General features: G+C 43.0%; 2 protein-coding genes and 1 long non-coding RNA gene across 5 annotated transcripts in view; 2 read left to right on the plus strand and 1 right to left on the minus strand.

Moving 5' to 3' along the window:
- The window catches only part of LOC307211086, a 109,538-nt gene extending 100,586 nt beyond the window's left edge, over window positions 1-8,952 (plus strand). The window contains exons 3-4 of the long non-coding RNA XR_013836280.1: window positions 8,157-8,227; window positions 8,690-8,952. This is a non-coding gene — a long non-coding RNA (uncharacterized lncRNA). The remainder of the gene's footprint in view (window positions 1-8,156; window positions 8,228-8,689) is intronic.
- Window positions 1-12,027, minus strand: part of TAMM41 (TAM41 mitochondrial translocator assembly and maintenance homolog) — a 148,121-nt gene extending 136,094 nt beyond the window's left edge. For 2 of the 3 annotated variants that reach the window (XM_079967334.1, XM_079967331.1), the window contains exon 1: window positions 11,466-12,027. The gene's annotated coding sequence lies outside the window, so the exon portion shown is untranslated. Of the gene's footprint in view, window positions 1-10,335; window positions 10,478-11,465 lie in introns of those variants that run through there. The other variant, XM_079967332.1, reaches the window with a different exon arrangement.
- An 11-nt stretch (window positions 12,028-12,038) lies between these two features.
- SYN2 (synapsin II) overlaps window positions 12,039-18,083 on the plus strand; it is a 173,397-nt gene continuing 167,352 nt past the window's right edge. The window contains exon 1 of the mRNA XM_079967296.1: window positions 12,039-12,472. Within this exon, the coding sequence (XP_079823422.1) occupies window positions 12,084-12,472 (389 nt within the window). The 5' untranslated portion in view covers window positions 12,039-12,083. The remainder of the gene's footprint in view (window positions 12,473-18,083) is intronic.

Below are 18,083 nucleotides of genomic sequence, written 5' to 3' on the forward strand. Positions count from 1 at the left end.
ACCTTGTCATACCACAGATATGCATGCCATCCAAAAGCATTGTTAAATCCTTCCAAATCTAAAATATCAGTGTTTTCAAGAAGCAGCCAGTCTTTCAGCCAGCAAAAAGCTGCTGATTCATAATACAACCTTAAGTCTGGCAGGGCAAACCCCCCTCTTTCTTTAGCATCAGTTAATATTTTAAACTTAATTCTGGGCTTTTTGCCCTGCCAGACAAATTTAGAGATATCTCTTTGCCACCTCCCGAAACACTCCATTTTATCAACAATCTGTAAGGTCTGAAATAGAAACGGCATCCTTGGCAATACATTCATTTTTATAGCAGCAATTCGGCCCAACAAGGAAAGTTTCAGTCTTGACCAACTTTCTAAATCTCTCTTAATTTCTGACCAGCACTTTTCATAATTGTCCTTAAATAGATTCAAATTTTTTGCTGTTATGTTCACCCCTAGATATTTTACTTTTTTAACCACACTTAACTCTGTCTCTTTCTGAAACCTTTCTGACTCTGAAACTGTCAAGTTTTTTTCCCAATACCTTAGTTTTTTGTTTGTTAAGTTTAAAACCCGCCACCCGACCAAAGTCTTGAATCAATTGTAATGCCCTTTTCGTGCTAGATTCTGGCTCCTGTAGAGTCAAAACTAGGTCATCTGCAAAAGCCTTAAGTTTGTACTGTTTCGCTCCGACCTGAATTCCTTCCACCAACCGGTCCCCTCTAATCATATTCAAGAGCACCTCCAGGACCGAAATAAATAACAGAGGGGAAATAGGGCAACCTTGTCGTGTTCCTTTTTCAATCTTAAACTCTTCTGTCACCACATTGTTGACTATCAATTTAGCCTTTTGTTCTGAATAGATTGCCTCTATCCCATTTTCAAATCCCCGTCCCGCTCCCATCCCTTCCAAATTTTTCTTCATAAATTTCCAAGAAATATTATCAAAGGCCTTCTCCGCGTCTATGAATATTAACACTGCTCTTGTATTGATATTTGTTTGCAAAAGTTCCAAAATGTCAATAATATTCCTTGTATTAGCAAACAAATGTCTTCCTGGGAGAAAGCCTGCCTGATCTTTATGAATCACTTCACTTAAAACTTTTTTAAGTCTGTTTGCTAAAATGTCTGCGAAAATTTTGTAATCCACATTTAGAAGGGAAATGGGGCGGTAGTTCTTAAGTTGTGTCTTTTCCAATTCTGATTTGGGTATCAATGTGATGAAGGCCTCTTTCCACGTTTCCGGTGCTTTCTTCCCCTCCATAATCTCATTGCAAACCTCCATTAGTGGATGTATCAAGTAGTCTTTCAGTACCTTATAATATTTGGAGGTAAGCCCATCTGGTCCTGGGGACTTGCCCAGTTGCATATTCTGAATGGCAATTTCAATCTCTTGTCGTGTTATTTCACAGTTCAGGGTTGATCTATTTTCTTGAGACAACCTTGGTAGTCCATTTTTTATCAAAAATTGTTCTATCTCAGCCTCATTTTGCGGCCCTTGGGTGTATAGTTGTTTAAAGTATCTCTGGAAACACTTCCTTATCTCCACAGGGTTCTGAATATTTCTTCCTTCAATCTCTAGGTTGGTGATCGTGTTTAGTTTTTGTCTCTTTTTCAACTGCCATGCTAGCAGTTTTCCACATTTATTTGCCGAGTCGAATGATCTTTGTTTCATTAGCTTAACTTTCCACTCCACCTCCTGGTTTATCAATTTGGAGTATTGTGCTTGGTAAAATTTAATTTCTTTCAAAATCTCCTTTGACTTCGGTTTCGATCTTAGCTTCTTCTCAGATTCTTAAATTTTCTCCAAGATCTTATCTTTTTTCTCATTTTGTGATCTTTTCTTTACAGTGTTCTGTTGTATCAGAAACCCTCTCATAACCGCCTTACTTGCATCCCAGATGATCCTTTTTTCCACCGTGGTGTTCAAGTTTATCTCGAAGTAGTCCTTCAGAACTTTTTGGGCCTTTTTGGTAATCTCCTGATCTCTAAACAGATTGTCATTCATCTTCCATCTAAAGGAGCCGGTTGGGATTAGTCTCATGTCCATCTTTATCGCGTTATGGTCGTAGCAGGTCTTTGGGCAGATTTCCGCCTTTCTCGTCTTAGGTGCCAGACCTCTAGTTATCCATATTTGGTCGATTCTTGTCCATGTCAGTTGGGCTTCAGAAAAGAATGTTCCCTCTCTTCCCAGGGGGTTCTTTGTCCTCCAGATGTCAATCAAGTCCATATTGTCAGTCAGTTCAAAAAAAGTTTTAGGTAGTCTGCCATCTTTTGTCACATTTTGGCTTTGAGACTTATCCATGTTGGTTGACGCCACCCCGTTCATATCGCCCATCATAATGATGTTATCATAGTCCAGATAGTCCAGCATTATCTCATGCAGCTTCTTGTAAAATTCCGATTTCCCCTCGTTTGGTGCATAAATTCCTAATATCAAAAACTTTTCTCCCTGATTTTGTATCTCAATTGCCAAAATTCTTCCTTGGTCGTCTTTAAATAAAAATTTTGGTGAAAGGCTCTCCTTTGTATATATCACCACTCCTCTTTTTTTAACTCGGTCCGAAGAGATAAATTCTTGTCCTAATCTTTTATTTATTAACACTTTCCTATGGAGCCTAATCACATGTGTTTCTTGCAAGCAAATAATGTCCAATTGTTCTTTTCTCAATATATGAAATATTCTTCTCCTTTTTTCCGGGGAGTTACAGCCATTAATATTCCAGCTCAGAAGTTGCAGAGACATCCTGAACAAATCTGTTATCGCTCTGGTGGTGGTGTCCTTCTCCGAGTCTTCAGGTCCCAATGGTGCAGGTACTGATGATAGTCCAGACCCTGAAGGTCTCTCGATCCCTTTCTGAAGGTCCTCTCCGTAGGTACTCAAAAATTTGTCTTTGTCCTCGGCTGTTTTAATTTTAACCTTCTTCCCCCTGAATGTAAAGGATAATCCTTGGGGAAATTCCCACCTAAAAACAATTGAGTTGCTCCTCAGCAGTTTCACTAACTCAATATAGGTGGATCTAAGGTCCAAAAGTTGTTTTGGGATGTCTTTGTAAATTTCAACTCTTTTATCCGAAATATCCAGTGACTTTCTGTAATGTAGGCCTAGTATTTTGTCTCTTTCCTCCTTAGATCTCAGTGATCAAACAATCTCTGGGCCTGTCTTTCCTTGCTACTTTTCCAAGCCTAAAAGCAGTCACAATTTTAAAATCCCTTTCTTCCTCCAGGGGCCAAAACTTGGAAAATTCCTTTGTCAAGAACTCAATTAAATTCCCTTGTTCAAGTTCTGGTATAGACCTCAATCTCAAATTATTCTCCCGATTCCGCAATTCAATCATAGACAAATACGCCTGCTGTTCACCAACCAGTCTATGCAGTGGTTTTACCTCTTGTTCTAATTCTTCAACTTTTTGGCTGGCTTCCTCAGCCAATTTGCGGTTTTCTGCAGTGGTCTCAAATAGCTTTCCAATTGATTGGGTATTCAAAGCAACTTGTTCAGTTAATTTATTTACACTGGCTGTATTTTGTTCAATCTTAGCCGTTTGTTCATCCGCTTTCTTGTCTAAAGCTTCCAATTTTTCAAAGATTTTCTCTAGTACTGAGCCAGATGCTCCTGCAGCCATATCTTCCGGTAGTTGCTCAATTTCTTCTTCTTCTGCTGACAAAACAGTAGGAACAGATGATCTACGCGGCTGTGAAGTTAAGTTTAAGGTTGTTTGTCTAGCTTTCGCTTTAGCCGCTCTTGTTCTCCCGGTGCCACTCATTCCAGTTTTGTCTACAAGTCAAGGTCAAACTAAGTTGTTCCCATGAGAATCCAGCAGCCCAGAGAGTAAACAGTCAAATAGGAGGAAAGGAAATAAAAAGTGAAGTCACATGCAACTATAAATCCAAAGGCCTCTAGAGGGAGTTCAAGTATGTCTTAAGGGAAAAGGCCAAATTGTTAAAATCCAGTTAATTTCCACAGTCCAAATTAATTTCCAAAGAGCCTTCAATTCTTGTAGTTAGCAGAGTTGGTTTAAAAGGCATTACAATGTCTCTAGCAAGTGCCAGAAAAGATGCTGCAGTGTAGCAAATCCAAAAAAACTCAGATTGTGGCAAACTCAAGTTACAAAGTATCAAAGTCAGCACTCTGACAGTTCTGTTACTCAGGCAGATCCCCTACCTGGGCTTCTCAATAAAGTTGTAAATTCCATGGGGAGGGGTAAAACACAGTCCATAAAAGAAAAGAGTCACTTAAAGAAGATTAAGTCCCGATTTAACATAAAAGCAGCTTGAATGGATGCACAGATTAGTTGTTTTTAACACCTCTTCACAGGCTCCAGGCATCAAAGTCTTTTTGCTTTAAATCTTAAGCAGAAGCGGAAGACGGACTTCCTGTTTACTTCTCCCGCTTTCAACCGAATTTATGGCAGTTTATTTTCCAATTCTTATTGTCTTTATTACTCACGGGTTGTTGCTTTTCAAAATTAGATGTTTCCAGGAAGGAAGGTCAGCGCTCACCGACAGCAGCTATGCGGCTTCACTCCGCAGGAATAGCGATCGACTCACAGCGCCGCGATACCCCCTCCACGTTCGGAGACCTCTTATGAGGTCCCTTCACCACTTCTGGCGCCCGCCGAGTCCCACGGCCACAGGCTCTTGCTGCCTGTGGTTTTTCGATGTGGGTCTCCGCTTCGCCGTAGCGGACGACCCGTTTCTGCGGAGCTCCCTCTTCGCAGTTAGAAGAGGGCAGCCATTGCCGTTCGCGCCGCCTCCAGAAGTAAAGCAACAATTAATTAGAACAACTTGTGTGCACATAATTTTGTTGTCAAATCATTATAATGAATCCATTAATTCAGATAACAAGTTAATGCACAAAACAAGCTTGAATGAGTTTTAATTCCACATGATTAGCTCTCATTTGGTACATTGCTATGAACTCCACAGTTTTTTTGTGAGCAGAGAGTTACCTCTTGCTGTGTGCAATTGAAATCCAAACCTTTGGGGATTATCATACAATGTATGGAATCTATAACAAAATGCTGCAGTGTAGAGTGCTCCTTTTCATTGTATCTGACAAAATGCTTAATATTCTTCCCCTCTCCTCAGGAGTCCCCCCCCCCCAGATTTTTTGTACATCTGTAATCCTTTGGCCTGTTGTCTTTGTCCATTGAGTTTTCTTGGCAGGGATACTGGAGTGGCTTGCCAGTTCCTGCTCCAGGTGGATCACGTTTGGTCAAAACTCTCCACTATGACCTGTCCATCTTGGGTGGCCCTGCACGGCATAGCTCATAGCTTCTCTGAGTTATTCAAGCCCCTTTGCCACGGCAAGGCAGTGATCCATGAAGGGAGATGGAAGGACAAATCATGAAGCTGAGGCTCCAATACTGTGGCCATCTCATGAGAAGACTCCCTGGAAAAGACCCTGATGTTGGGAAAGATGGAGGGCACAAGGAGAAGGGGACGACAGAGGATGAGATGGTTGGACAGTGTTCTGGAAGCTACAAACATGAGTCTGACCAAACTGCGGGAGGCAGTGTCACGAAGAGTCGGACACGACTAAACGACTAAACAACAACAATCCTTTGGTTCTCCCATACCTTGTAATACCCTTGTGTGGATGGTGCTAATTGAGTAAAGGTACTAATTTGGCTATGTAATGATTGTCACCAACCCCAAACTTAAGAAATTGCTGGAATAATTTACTTTAACAGAAAATGTAATTAGCTGTCCATTTTCCATACACTTGTGGTGTGTTATCACTGAACATTTTTTAATGTAGCCCAAAAGGAGTATTTACATTGCAATCTTATTTACTACCACTTGGAGATGCTTGATTAAAACTTAAGAAACTCATCAAAATAGGATTTACTAGGTGAAAGAGAGATCCCTAAATGTGATGTTACATACACATGAAAAATTACAAGATAAGCTACTTTGACTAGGAAAGACAATACGTTTTTGAAGAAAGATACATGGGAGTATAACTGTCTTAGTTTGGCCAGCATATAGGTTACAACACTGCAGCTAGTAGCCTTATTAGCTTTCAGGATGTGGTTAAAAACATCATAAAACACCACAGTGTTGGCTTTTATCCTATTAAGCCAGGCATAGGCAAACTCGGCCCTCCAGATGTTTTGGGACTACAATTCCCATCATCCCTAGCTAACAGGACCAGTGGTCAGATATGATGGGACTTGTAGTCCCAAAACATCTGGAGGGCCGAGTTTGCCTATGCCTGTATTAAGCCAAAATCCGCACTGTAGCTTCAGAACAAATGAAAAAGAAACATTATGTTCCACTGTGTAGCACCATGGACAGCACCCAATCACATCAAAATGTATGCTTATATTTCTTTAGTTGTGCCTATTCTTTTCTAAAATAGAATAATTATTAATATGATTTATTTATTAAATTTCTATCCAGCCATTTCTCCCAAAAGAGTCCAGGGTGGCAAATGACAAAACAGCAGAACAAAAAAAAAATCAAACAATATAAAAATGTTAAAAATATTTAAATAATAATTTAAAATAGGATATTTATTAATAATATCATTATATTTTCTATTACTCCTATATTAAATTAAAAATCAGAAAACAAATTACTAGAATATGTGGATTGTGTCCAATTCAGGTCTATACAAAATAAAGCCACTGAAATTAGTGAGCTTCAGTCACATCCATTTAATTAAATGAGTCTATTTTCATGCAGTTCTGTATATCTAAATATATATGACCTTCTTAACAGCTTATTATGTACACACTGATATGATCCTGCAAAGTATTTCCTGTGTTCTTATTGTGAAGGAAATGCTTGTTCTTTGAAGTAGGCTAGCATTTACCTATTTAGAAAGCCCTTCTTCAGAACTAACAGCAACAATAACCCAAATTGTTGTCCTCCATAGATGGAATTAATGTTTGGTAATATTGTTTCTGGCCTTAGAAAATCTGCCTTATATGGAGTCATACTACTGGTCCATCTAGCTCAGCATTGCCCTACGCTGATTTGCAGTGGCTCGCCACGCTGCAAATGATAGTACTTCTCTTTTCTACCTGGAGATACTGGGGTTGAACCTGGTTTTTGCTGTTACATGCACGGAATGTATTTAGCCCTTCCCATATATGGGAATGTATACCTAAGTACAGTGGTACCTCGGGTTACATACGCTTCAGGATACAGACGCTTCAGGATACAAACTCCACTAACCTAGAAATAGTACCTCGGGTTAAGAAATTTGCTTCAGGATGAGAACAGAAATCGTGCAGCAGCGGGAGGCCCCATTAGCTAAAGTGATGCTTCAGGTTAAGAACAGTTTCAGGTTAAGAATGGACCTCCGGAATGAATTAAGTTATTAACCCGAGTTACCACTGTACCGCAATAATTAGGTTGAGAAAATATATTGAGTCAGTGTGTAGGAGTGGTTAGACTGTCAGAATATAAATGAGGAGTTCAATCTATATTCAGCTGGGTGACTTTGGATCAGTCATTGTCTTTCAGCCTATCCTATCACAAAGAATTGTTATGACAAAAGGGTGAGTCATATACACTGCTCTAAGCATGGGGTAAAAATAATAAATAATTGTCAAACAGCAGAATTGAGAAACTTCTGTGAGTAGACATGTTCTCCATCACACATCTTCTATTGCACAGAACTATTTCACTCTAAGGAAAGAAAACAACAAAGCAGGCTTGCATTAACAAAAATGTTAGCATACTAGCAGTGATCGCTGGAGTAAAATGTCAGCTGGAGACCAGTTCTCTACCCTCAGAAATACTAATAGAGTTGTTGATGGTGACTGATCAACCTGCAAGTGAATTGCAAGGAATATACACCGCCATATAGAATCCAAGACTGAGTGATTCTGATTGGCTCTTTGGGTGGATTCACATTTACCATATGGTTATTGCTTTAAAATTCCTCCTGTAGTCGTTTTGATTACATGCAGAGCTAGTTGTTTATAGAGTCTGGCTGGTGCTGCATCATGATCAAATGAGTCAATAGACATTGATAGCTGACATGCTGTTTTAGGAAAAGCATATTTACTTCACACTGTGTAGCATCAACAAATGTCCAGTAAACGCTATGTGGCCTGTAAAGTATTTTTGGGCCAAAAAGTTATTTTTATTGTGATAACCATAGTTTTTGCTTTTTCTTCTTTTTTTGAACATTTTCTTGATATCCAGGTGCATCCATCTTGGCTGCCAGTCCTGGAAGACCTGCTCCCAGTTATTATATGGCTACCCTTATGGATCAGGTAAGCAAGGTTTTTCAGAAGGAAATAAGAATAGTGACCGGAAAATTGTGAAAACATAGTTATAAATTCTGGCTTAAAATGCATTAAGTAACCCCACATTTTCTGTTTATCCAGCCTTTTTAAATAGGTTTGACTCCTTGGATTTGATATTGTGTGCTTGCAGTAGCAAAGTGCTTGGTCATCTTGGCTCGCTGTGTTACAATGTCCATTCACTATGTCATATATAACCAGCAACCCCCCAACTCCCCCAGCACAGTACTTGGCTGCAGATGTCTTCAGACTGCAGTCTCACAGTCATTCCTTTGCCAAGCTCTCAATTTTGATCAGGAATTTATAGCTAAGTATGAGATTCTGGTACCCTCAGCTAGGAATCTAACAATAGAAACATAGTGATAGATGGGATTTACCAGTTTTCACTATATAAACCTGTGTCATATTGCTATTTGTATTTTTTCCTTACAGATATCTGATGGGAACATTTGAAATGTAATTCTTGAGTGAAAACAAATAAACAAACAAACAAACAAAAAATCATTCATTTGGCATCTGGTGGAGCTAAATATTTCATACAAAGAACTGTGTTATTGTGCAGCCTAAATAATAAATGGTTGCTATGTTTGCTTTAATGGCTCACATATTACTCTGGCATAAAATTATCTTTCAAAATGTTGCATATTATGCAGGCGATTTTACTATGTCCATTTTTATGCTATACTCAGTCACCTTAACTGTGTATGAACTGTTTTATTCCCACATTTGCAATGGCCACTAATTTTTAGCAAACAAAACTTGATGATTTATCATATTGTTGTTTGCATCCCAATTTCTGAGTGGCAAAAGACTCCAGGGGTTCCAGCATTTACCCAGTTTCAGTGGAATGAAGGTCAATGGTGTCTTTAGGATACACAATTTAATTTACAGATCTATCTATCTCCCCTGAGCAGGAGGAAGGGGGCACAGCATCAACACTCCAACAAACCTTGTCTCCTTATTAGGCTTCTGGAGTGAAAAGCCTGTGTCTTGTCAGCTCCCATTGTCACTCAGTCTCTCACACAAACCAGCTCTCCTATTGTTCTGCTTACAAAATGATGTTGTATCTAGTCAGGGGAATAAGTGGGGGAAATGCCCACCCCCTGCTGGAGAGCACCAACACTTGGCTGCTGCTATGGCAACATGACCAACCCTTCAGTTATGGAGATAGGTTGTTGAAGTGGCCATCAGCTTGAGGAAAATGCACTTTGCCCCTTCCATGTCCTCCTGTTCTCTCTCATTCTCTTTGTGTTATTCCTTAATGAGCAGCAGCCTATCATTTAAAAGTGATTGCCCATGCACACACAGAAAAGCACTTTTTCAAGTCCCATCCATGAGGCACACTGAAGCAGGCAACAGAACCCCACTGGGGTGGTAAGCCCCATGGGCGCTCCACTGGCTGCTGGAAAACTGGTGGCAGCGGTGATCTGGTGAGCTCGTGAGAGCATGCTGCTGCTGCTGCCACTTCTCAGTTTTCTGGCAATGGGGTGGGCCGATAAGCGTCATCCTCGCTTCTCCTGTGGTTGTGGCGGGCCACCACTGGAACTGGTGCACAAGAGAGAAGCCATGCAACTCCCATTTGGGAGGTTCTTTTGTGGAGTGGCAGCAACCAGGTGAGGCATTACCTTCTTGTTTTGCCGGGCCACCCCTGCACTAGCTGTACTATTTAAAAATGACACCATTAAATAACATTGAGGTCTCTTCTTCCTCATGAAAGGGCACAGTTACAAAAGTAAAGTTACATGACAGAACTGTACGAATGTACCCTGACAAGGCCGGTCAAAGACGTTTTAGCACCTGAGGGAAACCGCAAAATGGTGTCCCTCTTCCTACCAGGGAAGGAGGAGTGAGTGAAGATGTACACTAGGAACATGGAGGGAATAAGGATCTATAGTGGGATCTGCTGCCCCTGTGGATCCTGCCGCCTGAGGTGGTCTCAGCTCTTTGCTTTGTGGGTGGGCCGGCCCTGCCTCATGCTGATGGTGCCACACATCAAAAAATGTACCCGAGAACGTCCCGTTCTCATGGCAGTAAATGCTCTGCAGTGAAGGATGGCTGGTGTAAATGGCTTTCCTTACCAAATGGCTGGAGGGAGGTCGCAGCAGTCTGGTGAGAAGTGGGGATGCCCCCACTGTTTTTTCTTGCAGCTGTTTTTTCTTGCAGGGAGGTTTTGTTTTTTTCAGTTGTAAATGAAGCCTTCCCTAGGAATTTCTCCCTCGGCAAGGCGTGCACGTCAGAACTGGCCTGGCTAGCTGCCTCAGTGGCAACAGAGGACCCCGAGGCGGCACCTTAGCCGAGCGCCTCATCAGCTGAGCAGTGCATTCTGGGCGGGCCCTCGAGGTACACACGGCAGAGCTTACTGGTGCCTCAGTGGCAACAGAGGAGCCCAAGGCAGTGGCGGCTTAGCAAGTCTGAGCGCCTTGTTGGTTGGGCTGTGTGTTCTGGGCGGGCCAGCGAGGCGCGCACGGCAGAACTGGCCTGGCTGGCAGCCTCAGCGGCAACAGAGGAGCCCAAGGTGGCGGCTTAGCAAGGCCAAGTGCCTCTTTGGCTGGGCAGTGTGCCCTGGGCAGGCCGGTGAGGTGCGCATGGCAGAACAGGCCTGGCTGGCCGCCTCAGAGCAAGGCTGGGGCCGGGCTCCTTGGGGGTGGGGTGGGCAGCCACTGGGCACCTCGTTTGAGCATTGTGCGCCAATCCCAGGAGCGCACGAGGGTGGAGCCGGCCGGCTGACTCAGCTACTGGTGCCCCTAGCGCCTACAGTGGTATCTCAGTTTAAGTACTTAATTCGTTCCGGGGGTCCGTTCTTAACCTGAAACTGTTCCTAACCTGAATCACCACTTTAGCTAATGGGGCCTCCCGCTGCCGCCCCGCCTGTCAGAGCACAATTTCTGTTCTCATCCTGAAGCAAAGTTCTTAACTTGAAGCACTATTTCTGGGTTAGCGGAGTCTGTAACCTGAAGTGTATGTAACCCAAGGTACCACTGTATAGATAAGATGGCCCTGAAGGAGGGAATAAATATCTATACAGGAGTCTAATCTGCTGCCCCTGTGGATCCTGCAGCCTGAGGCGGTTGCCTCACCTTGCCTTGTGGGTGGGCCGGCCTTGCCTCATGCTGATGGTGCCACACGTCAAACAAAGGTACCTGAGAACATGGTGTTCCCATGAGAGTAAATGCTCTGCAGTGAAGCGTGGCTGGCTGGCTTTCCTTACCAAATGGCTGGAGGGAGGTCGCAGCAGTCTGGTGAGAAGCTCCCCGTGGTTTTTCTTGCGGGGAGTTTTTTTTCCAGTTGTAAAGGAAACTTTCCCAAGGAAACTGGCAGCATCTTCCCCTGAGGTAAAGCACAGATGATGGGAGGGGTTGTTTTGAAGAGGATTTTCCCGTGCTCCGGAGGGGAGGCAGGCGAGGCGGGGCGGGGGAGAGCGGGACGGCGAAGGGCTTTCCCGCCGAAATGAGCGCTAGTGGGCGCTGAGCCCTCGAGCGCCGCCGCCCTGTCGGAGGGTCCCCCTTTCATCTCGCCAGGGCGTCCTCCGCTGCTCTGCCTGCTCACATTCACAGCAGAAGCAGCGGGCTTGGGCGGCTGCCACCTAGAGACCGGAGGGCGGGAGGAGCGCGGAAGAAGCAGCAGCGGCAGCAGCAGCAGCAGCCGACGGCTCCAGCGCTGTGCAAGCGAGAGGCAGGCAGCCCTTTCCCTCCTCTGCGCGACCCAGCGAGGAGGCGGCGGCGGCGGCGGCGTGCCGAGCGCCCAGTCAGCCAGGCTTTGTTCCTCCCGGCGTCTCCTGCCTCGCCGTCCCTCTAGCCAGCATCCTTTCCCCCTTCGTGGCGGCCAAATGATGAACTTTCTGCGGCGCAGGCTTTCGGACAGCAGCTTCATCGCCAACCTGCCCAATGGCTACATGACCGACCTGCAGCGGCCGGAGCCCCAGCAGCCTCCCCCGCCGGCAGCGGCGGCGGCGGCGGCGGCGGCGCCTGCTTCCTCGTCGTCCTCGGCCTCGGCTTCCCCGGCCTCGGAGCGCAGGCAGCCTCAGCCGGCGGCAGCGCCGCCGCCCCAGCAGCCGCCGCCGCAGCAGTCGGTGGGCAGCAGCTTCTTCAGCTCGCTCTCCAATGCTGTGAAGCAGACGGCAGCCTCGGCGGGCTTGGTGGACGCCGGCTCGTCCTCCTCGGCGGCTGCCAAAAAGTTCAAGCTGCTCCTGGTCATCGATGAGCCTCACACGGACTGGTAAGGTGCTCTTTCCTTCCCTCAACCACCCCGCCACCCCCGGCTGCAAAGTGTCCCGATTGGTGCCTCTCCTCACCCCACCCGGTTCGGAGTGGCAGAAGGCGGGAAAACAGGGCAAGCCCGAGTAGGCGCTACAGCCGTGCCTTAGTGCGCGGGAGAAAAGCCCGTAGGCTTTGAAGGAGCGCGGAGAAAATGCTTGTCACGGGCGCCCACTGGGCTGCAGGGAGGACGAGGGGGGGGGACCCGAATGCCGCTGGGTTGAGGCAGCAACAGGGCATAGAAAAGGGGGGCTGTCTGTGTGCTGACACGGCAGAGAAAGGCTCACCTCCCAGCTTTACTCTCTATGCCAAAGAAACAAAAAACGTGGGGGGGGGGGGAAGCCAACGGACCTGCCTGTAGATTGTCACGTGCCGCTATTATGCATGTGCATATTTGGCTGGGAGTACATGTGCTGGGAGCTTCCAGCTGACTGCAGCTTCCCAGCGCGCAACACACTCGGTGAATTTACACCAGTACCATCACCCATGGGGGCGGCCTTTGTGTACAGATTCCGTGCAAGGTTTTTGCAGGGGCTGAGGGAAGTGTTCATTAAACCCTGCAAATGTATCTGTGGTGCTTAGTTACACCAGAGATGGAACCTGTGAGACAAGGCGTGTGAGACTGGTGTGTTCCCAGATACAAGTTTTAAAAGCACTATGCACAATTTGCCTAAATATTGTGAACATGCTCTCTATTTGAACAGAGACAAGCTTTTATCAGATTCATTCCAAATAGATGATCAGATCTGGAGTGTTCAGATTTTAGTCCTATTTATCATAGTTGTTTCCACAAAATATGAATAGTGACTGCTAGATCACTGGCATGTATCCTGTGTGAAAGCAATTTTATTGTACATTGTTTTGACAAGATATTAAACCTCAGTTTACAAAAGGGATGTGAAAAGGTGAGGTCTTAAAACAGCAAAAAAAAAAAAACCAACCTGGATGTAAAGTGTCAAGAGAAGTTTTCAGTTACTGTACCTGATTTTGGAGCTAGACTGTTTTCCTTGAGGCTCTGGAAAATATTTACATAGTGAACATGGGGAATGATCTGTGAGTACCTGATGCGGCACTATTACTGAAGCTGACAGGTGTGGATCTGATCAGCTATCTAAATGAAAGATGAATGGGAGCTCTGTGGAATATAAGGATTTGTAATGTATTTTAAAAAAGAAAGAATGTTTATACATTGTTGGCCATGAGGTCAAATGTGCTGCAGATTATAACACAAACAATTGCTTTGTACAACACTTTAAATAGCATGCCTTTCCTGTGTACCTGACAGCCATGTTTATGTGTCCACTCTAATCACGAAAGCATATGTTTCAATAAATGTCTTAGTCTTTACAGTACCATCATAATCCAGTGCTATGCATGTCCACTTGGAAATAATCTCCACTGTGGATGGTGGTCCTTGCTTCCTAGTAAGCGTGAATAGGATTATATATAATTACCTGGTAGTAAGGCTGCAAATCTAATCCAATTTACCTAGGAGTATGCTCCATTGAATTCAATAGGACTTACTTCTGAGTAGATTGTTAGGATTATGCCTTTAAACTCAGTGGGGTATACATCAGATTAAACATGCATAGGATCACAGCGCTGTTTTGCTGCAATACACTAACATTCCTGCTACTTTGGATGCTTGTGGTGTGCATGAAAATTAATAGAGATTTTAAAACAGTGATAAGCACTGAACATGCAACTGTTCCCATCTTTCACTGTGTAATATGGTTATTGTGGAAATTAAAGCAAAAACAGTTAATGGTTTAGTATTTGATTTAGATTATCTTGCCTTGCTTTCCCCCCTCTGGTATTATGTGCAAATGATAGTTCTAGATAATGAACTAATACAGCTCACAGCAAGAAATCTTACTTTTTAACTCAAAATGATAATGTGAATTTAAAGGAAAATGTGCTACCACAAGATGTGGTGATAGCAACTGGCTTATAAGCATGAATAAATTCAAAAACAGAACTATTTATGGCTATTAGCCATGACAGTTAAATGGAGCTTTCATGACAGTAGCATTTGGAGTACTAGATGCTAGGGACAAATAAAAGGAGATCCTTCATGCCTTGCTTAAGATGTTCCAAAGATGTTTGAATGGCTGCCTGTTGAAAATGAGATGCTAGGCTAGAGGGGCCTTGGTTTGATAGTCTAACCAGTAAACCAAATCCTGGGTACTTTTGCTTCAGTGACAGCAACTGTCAGACATTTCCCAAGGTGGCATATCCCTTTGGTTTCTGGGCAGCAACACAGTATGTGCATTTCCCCACCAGACTAGTGAAGCTTATGTACCTTTGAGTATTGCCTCCTGCTATTCATGTTTTCCATTTTCAAAATCTCTTAAAATTCATATCTCTATTACAATAGATTCCAAGGTACACTGGATTTTTGTTTTATGGCAATCATAGTATAATTTACCAATATTTGGTTAAAGGAACACTCTGTTCCAGATCTAGATAATAAATTGTGGTTTAGGAAATGTCAGCTGTGGTGTCCCTCTGTTAAATATGTCTGTTTTATGTACCTGAGTTATTCTATTTAAGCTCTTTATTTGGAAGGCTTTTTTAAAGGCAGAGGTTCTGTTTGCAGAAAAACTTATGAAGATTTGCTAGATTTGTAATGGAGAAATGAAATTGCATATTACATGGAATGCATTTGTCTCATTAGGAAATATATTTTCATAGTAAACATAAATGAGTATCAGTTTGTTTGACCATATGGATCAAATTAGAAGAAACTACGGTATATTTTAATTTATTACAATTTTTTCTCTTTGGGTTAGAATAAGACAGCAGCTACAACTGGTTTGTTTAACAACATTAGTCCCTGGTGAAGCCTCTTTGTGTGCATATCTAGATAATGCAGTAGGAACATTTATGTTACAAGGTCAGAACTATTTTATCTTGCATTCAAAATTAGTTCCTTAGACTTGTGCATCTTGGTCTGTGAATCTACTGTTCTTGTCTCATCAATGTGATAAGAGGTCTGGTAATTCTAAAGCACCTACGGTACATCTAGGTTTGCCAGGTAAAAACCCTTAGACAATTTCTGTCCTCCTAAGTGTTGCATAAAAGAGAGAATCCCCACCAGGTATGGTTATCTGCCAGTATAAGTAGTGTGGGGTACATCTACAGGAGTGGTATCACTCAAGCACTGGGTTTGACTACTTGCTCAGGAGCAAGTCTGTCAGCATAATATTCAATAGGTAAAGAGGCAGATGTGTGTGTGGGTATCTGGAGCTTTTCTACTCCAGCTGAGGCTGGTTCCCTTCAGAGAATACCTCTACACTTAGATCTGCTGTTCCTGAGAACTACAGAGGATAACTACACAAGAAGATTCACTGTTCATTCGCTTTGAGAGTATTTGTGGTATCAGCAGCCCATATCCCAATTCCACCTCAGCTTATTACATAATTATAGTCAATGTGCCACAATTGACAGAGGTTTGTGCTTCTTCACACCTTGTGTTTCTGCTTCCTCCCATGAAGAGTCTGGAAAGAGCAGTTTGGTAATGCAGTTTGGTTTTTCTCCATTTCCATCCTACTTTAGTCAGTATTTTGGAACAAGTTTCCTTTTCCCTTTTTTAAAAAAGTGCCTAACTATACACATAGTTTATGTTGACAAATAGATGGGAGTGCTTGCTATGTTATAAAAGTAAGAATTTTGCTGCTCATACTTTATCAATCTGAGTATAGGTGCAGGAAGAAACAGGATAATTATGATATGTGGTCACCAGAATTATTTAAACTGTGAAAACAAAAATTTGCTTCATTCTGCTACCATGTGAAAATTGGTTGTGGTATTCTAAAGTACAGTCATACCTTGGGTTACAGACGCTTCAGGTTTTTTTGGGTTACGGATCGCCGAAACCCAGAAGTACTGGAATGGGTTACTTCTGGGTTTCTGCGGTCGCGCATGCGCAGAAGCACCGAATCGCAACCTGCACGTGCGCAGACGCGGGTTGCAAATGCTGCAGGTTGTGAACGTGCATCCCACACGGATCACGTTTGCAACACGAGCATCCACTGTAATGCTGTCAATGGTTGCCAAAAGGATGCAGTCATGGGATGAGAGCTTAAGGAAATAAAAATTATCTTGAATGGTCACTGTTGGATATAAACATGTGTTTCTTTCTTCAGTAATAAACTAATTTAGAATAGATTTCAGCATGCTGGCACGGCACCATGATAATTATTATTCAAAATTGTCTTTCCAATCAATACATCATGCCCATATTGATATTTCTACATACATTAATGTCTTGCTTATTTATATATACATACAATCATAACTGTAGAGTTGGAAGGTACTACGAGGGTCATCTGGTCCAAACCCCTGCATTGCAGGAATCTTTTGCCCAGTGTAGGGCTCAGGCCCATAATCCTGAGTTTAAGAGTCTCATGCTCTGAGCTATAGCTAAGGTACTAGATGGATTGTACATTGCACCTGCTTTCTTTGGATTACAGTAGTTACTTAGGCTCAGCAAATACAATTTTTGAATATCGCAATGCTGAAAACCATTGATTTTGTCCCCTGCCTATTCTATTGTGCAAAATGAGTTCACGCCAGTTCATATAGTATAGGAGAAATCATAGTAATTCAAAAGCTTATTATTACCACGATTGTCAAGCAGTTTGTTCTATAGCTCTCAAAATGAGTTTGCTACGAATCTTCCAAGATCACAACTTTATATTTAAGAGAGCAGATAATTGATGAAAACGGGGAAAGTTCTATATCTAAAACTCAGAAACAAAACATAGGATTTTGCATATCAATGAGAAATTAGATGGGAAGAGTATTCAACCGCACAGCTGTCTTTTTAAGATTCATATTCAGAAGCGAAAGCAAAGAAAAAAAAGAAGAAAATGTTTAGCTTCAGCTTTGGAATTGGGGGTAACTCATTTGTCTCAAGTTTTATAGGCCTAAATTTGAGCAGTACAGTTGAGAGGTTTGTTGTCTTGAAGCTAAACTCCTACCCCTGCAAATATTTATTCTAGGATGAGTCAGAGCAAAGCTCTTCCTAGCACCTAGAACTAGGTATAGCCAGTCTTGGGCAAACCCCTACCTCTTGCGTTTCGTGGTTTGTGTTCCAGAAGCTGCAGCACACTGCCCATCTGCAGGGCAGGCCTTACTATTAGTAGGCAAAACTTGCAGATAGTTGCCTGGGTGACTTTTCCTTCTCAGTACTTCCTTCGTCTATGTGTTTCTCCATAAAAGCAGTAGTGGGCAACTGAAGGCCCAAGGTTATAATGGTAAATGAGGTGATGAAAATGTTGAGTAATAAGGAATTGCAATAGCAGCAGAGGAATCCAATTAGGCTTCATAGTAAGCTAGAACACTGCTCTTAACTGGTCACAGCCCAATCCAAGGTAGATTGCAGCAGGAGCACTACTGCCATGCAGGTATGTTCAAAAAGACTTAAGAAATGGGTGCCCAAATGCTTGTTTTGGTTAGAAGTGGGATCTGGGTCTGAAAAGGTTAGAGGACAATCCATTGGGTTGAAAGATTCAGGCTTCAGCTTCTAGTGTAGTTTGCTTGTTTAGCCAAAATGTTACCCATTTAAT

The sequence above is a fragment of the Podarcis cretensis genome, assembly GCF_951804945.1.
Source record: "Podarcis cretensis genome assembly, chromosome: 2".
Taxonomy (NCBI): domain Eukaryota; kingdom Metazoa; phylum Chordata; class Lepidosauria; order Squamata; family Lacertidae; genus Podarcis; species Podarcis cretensis.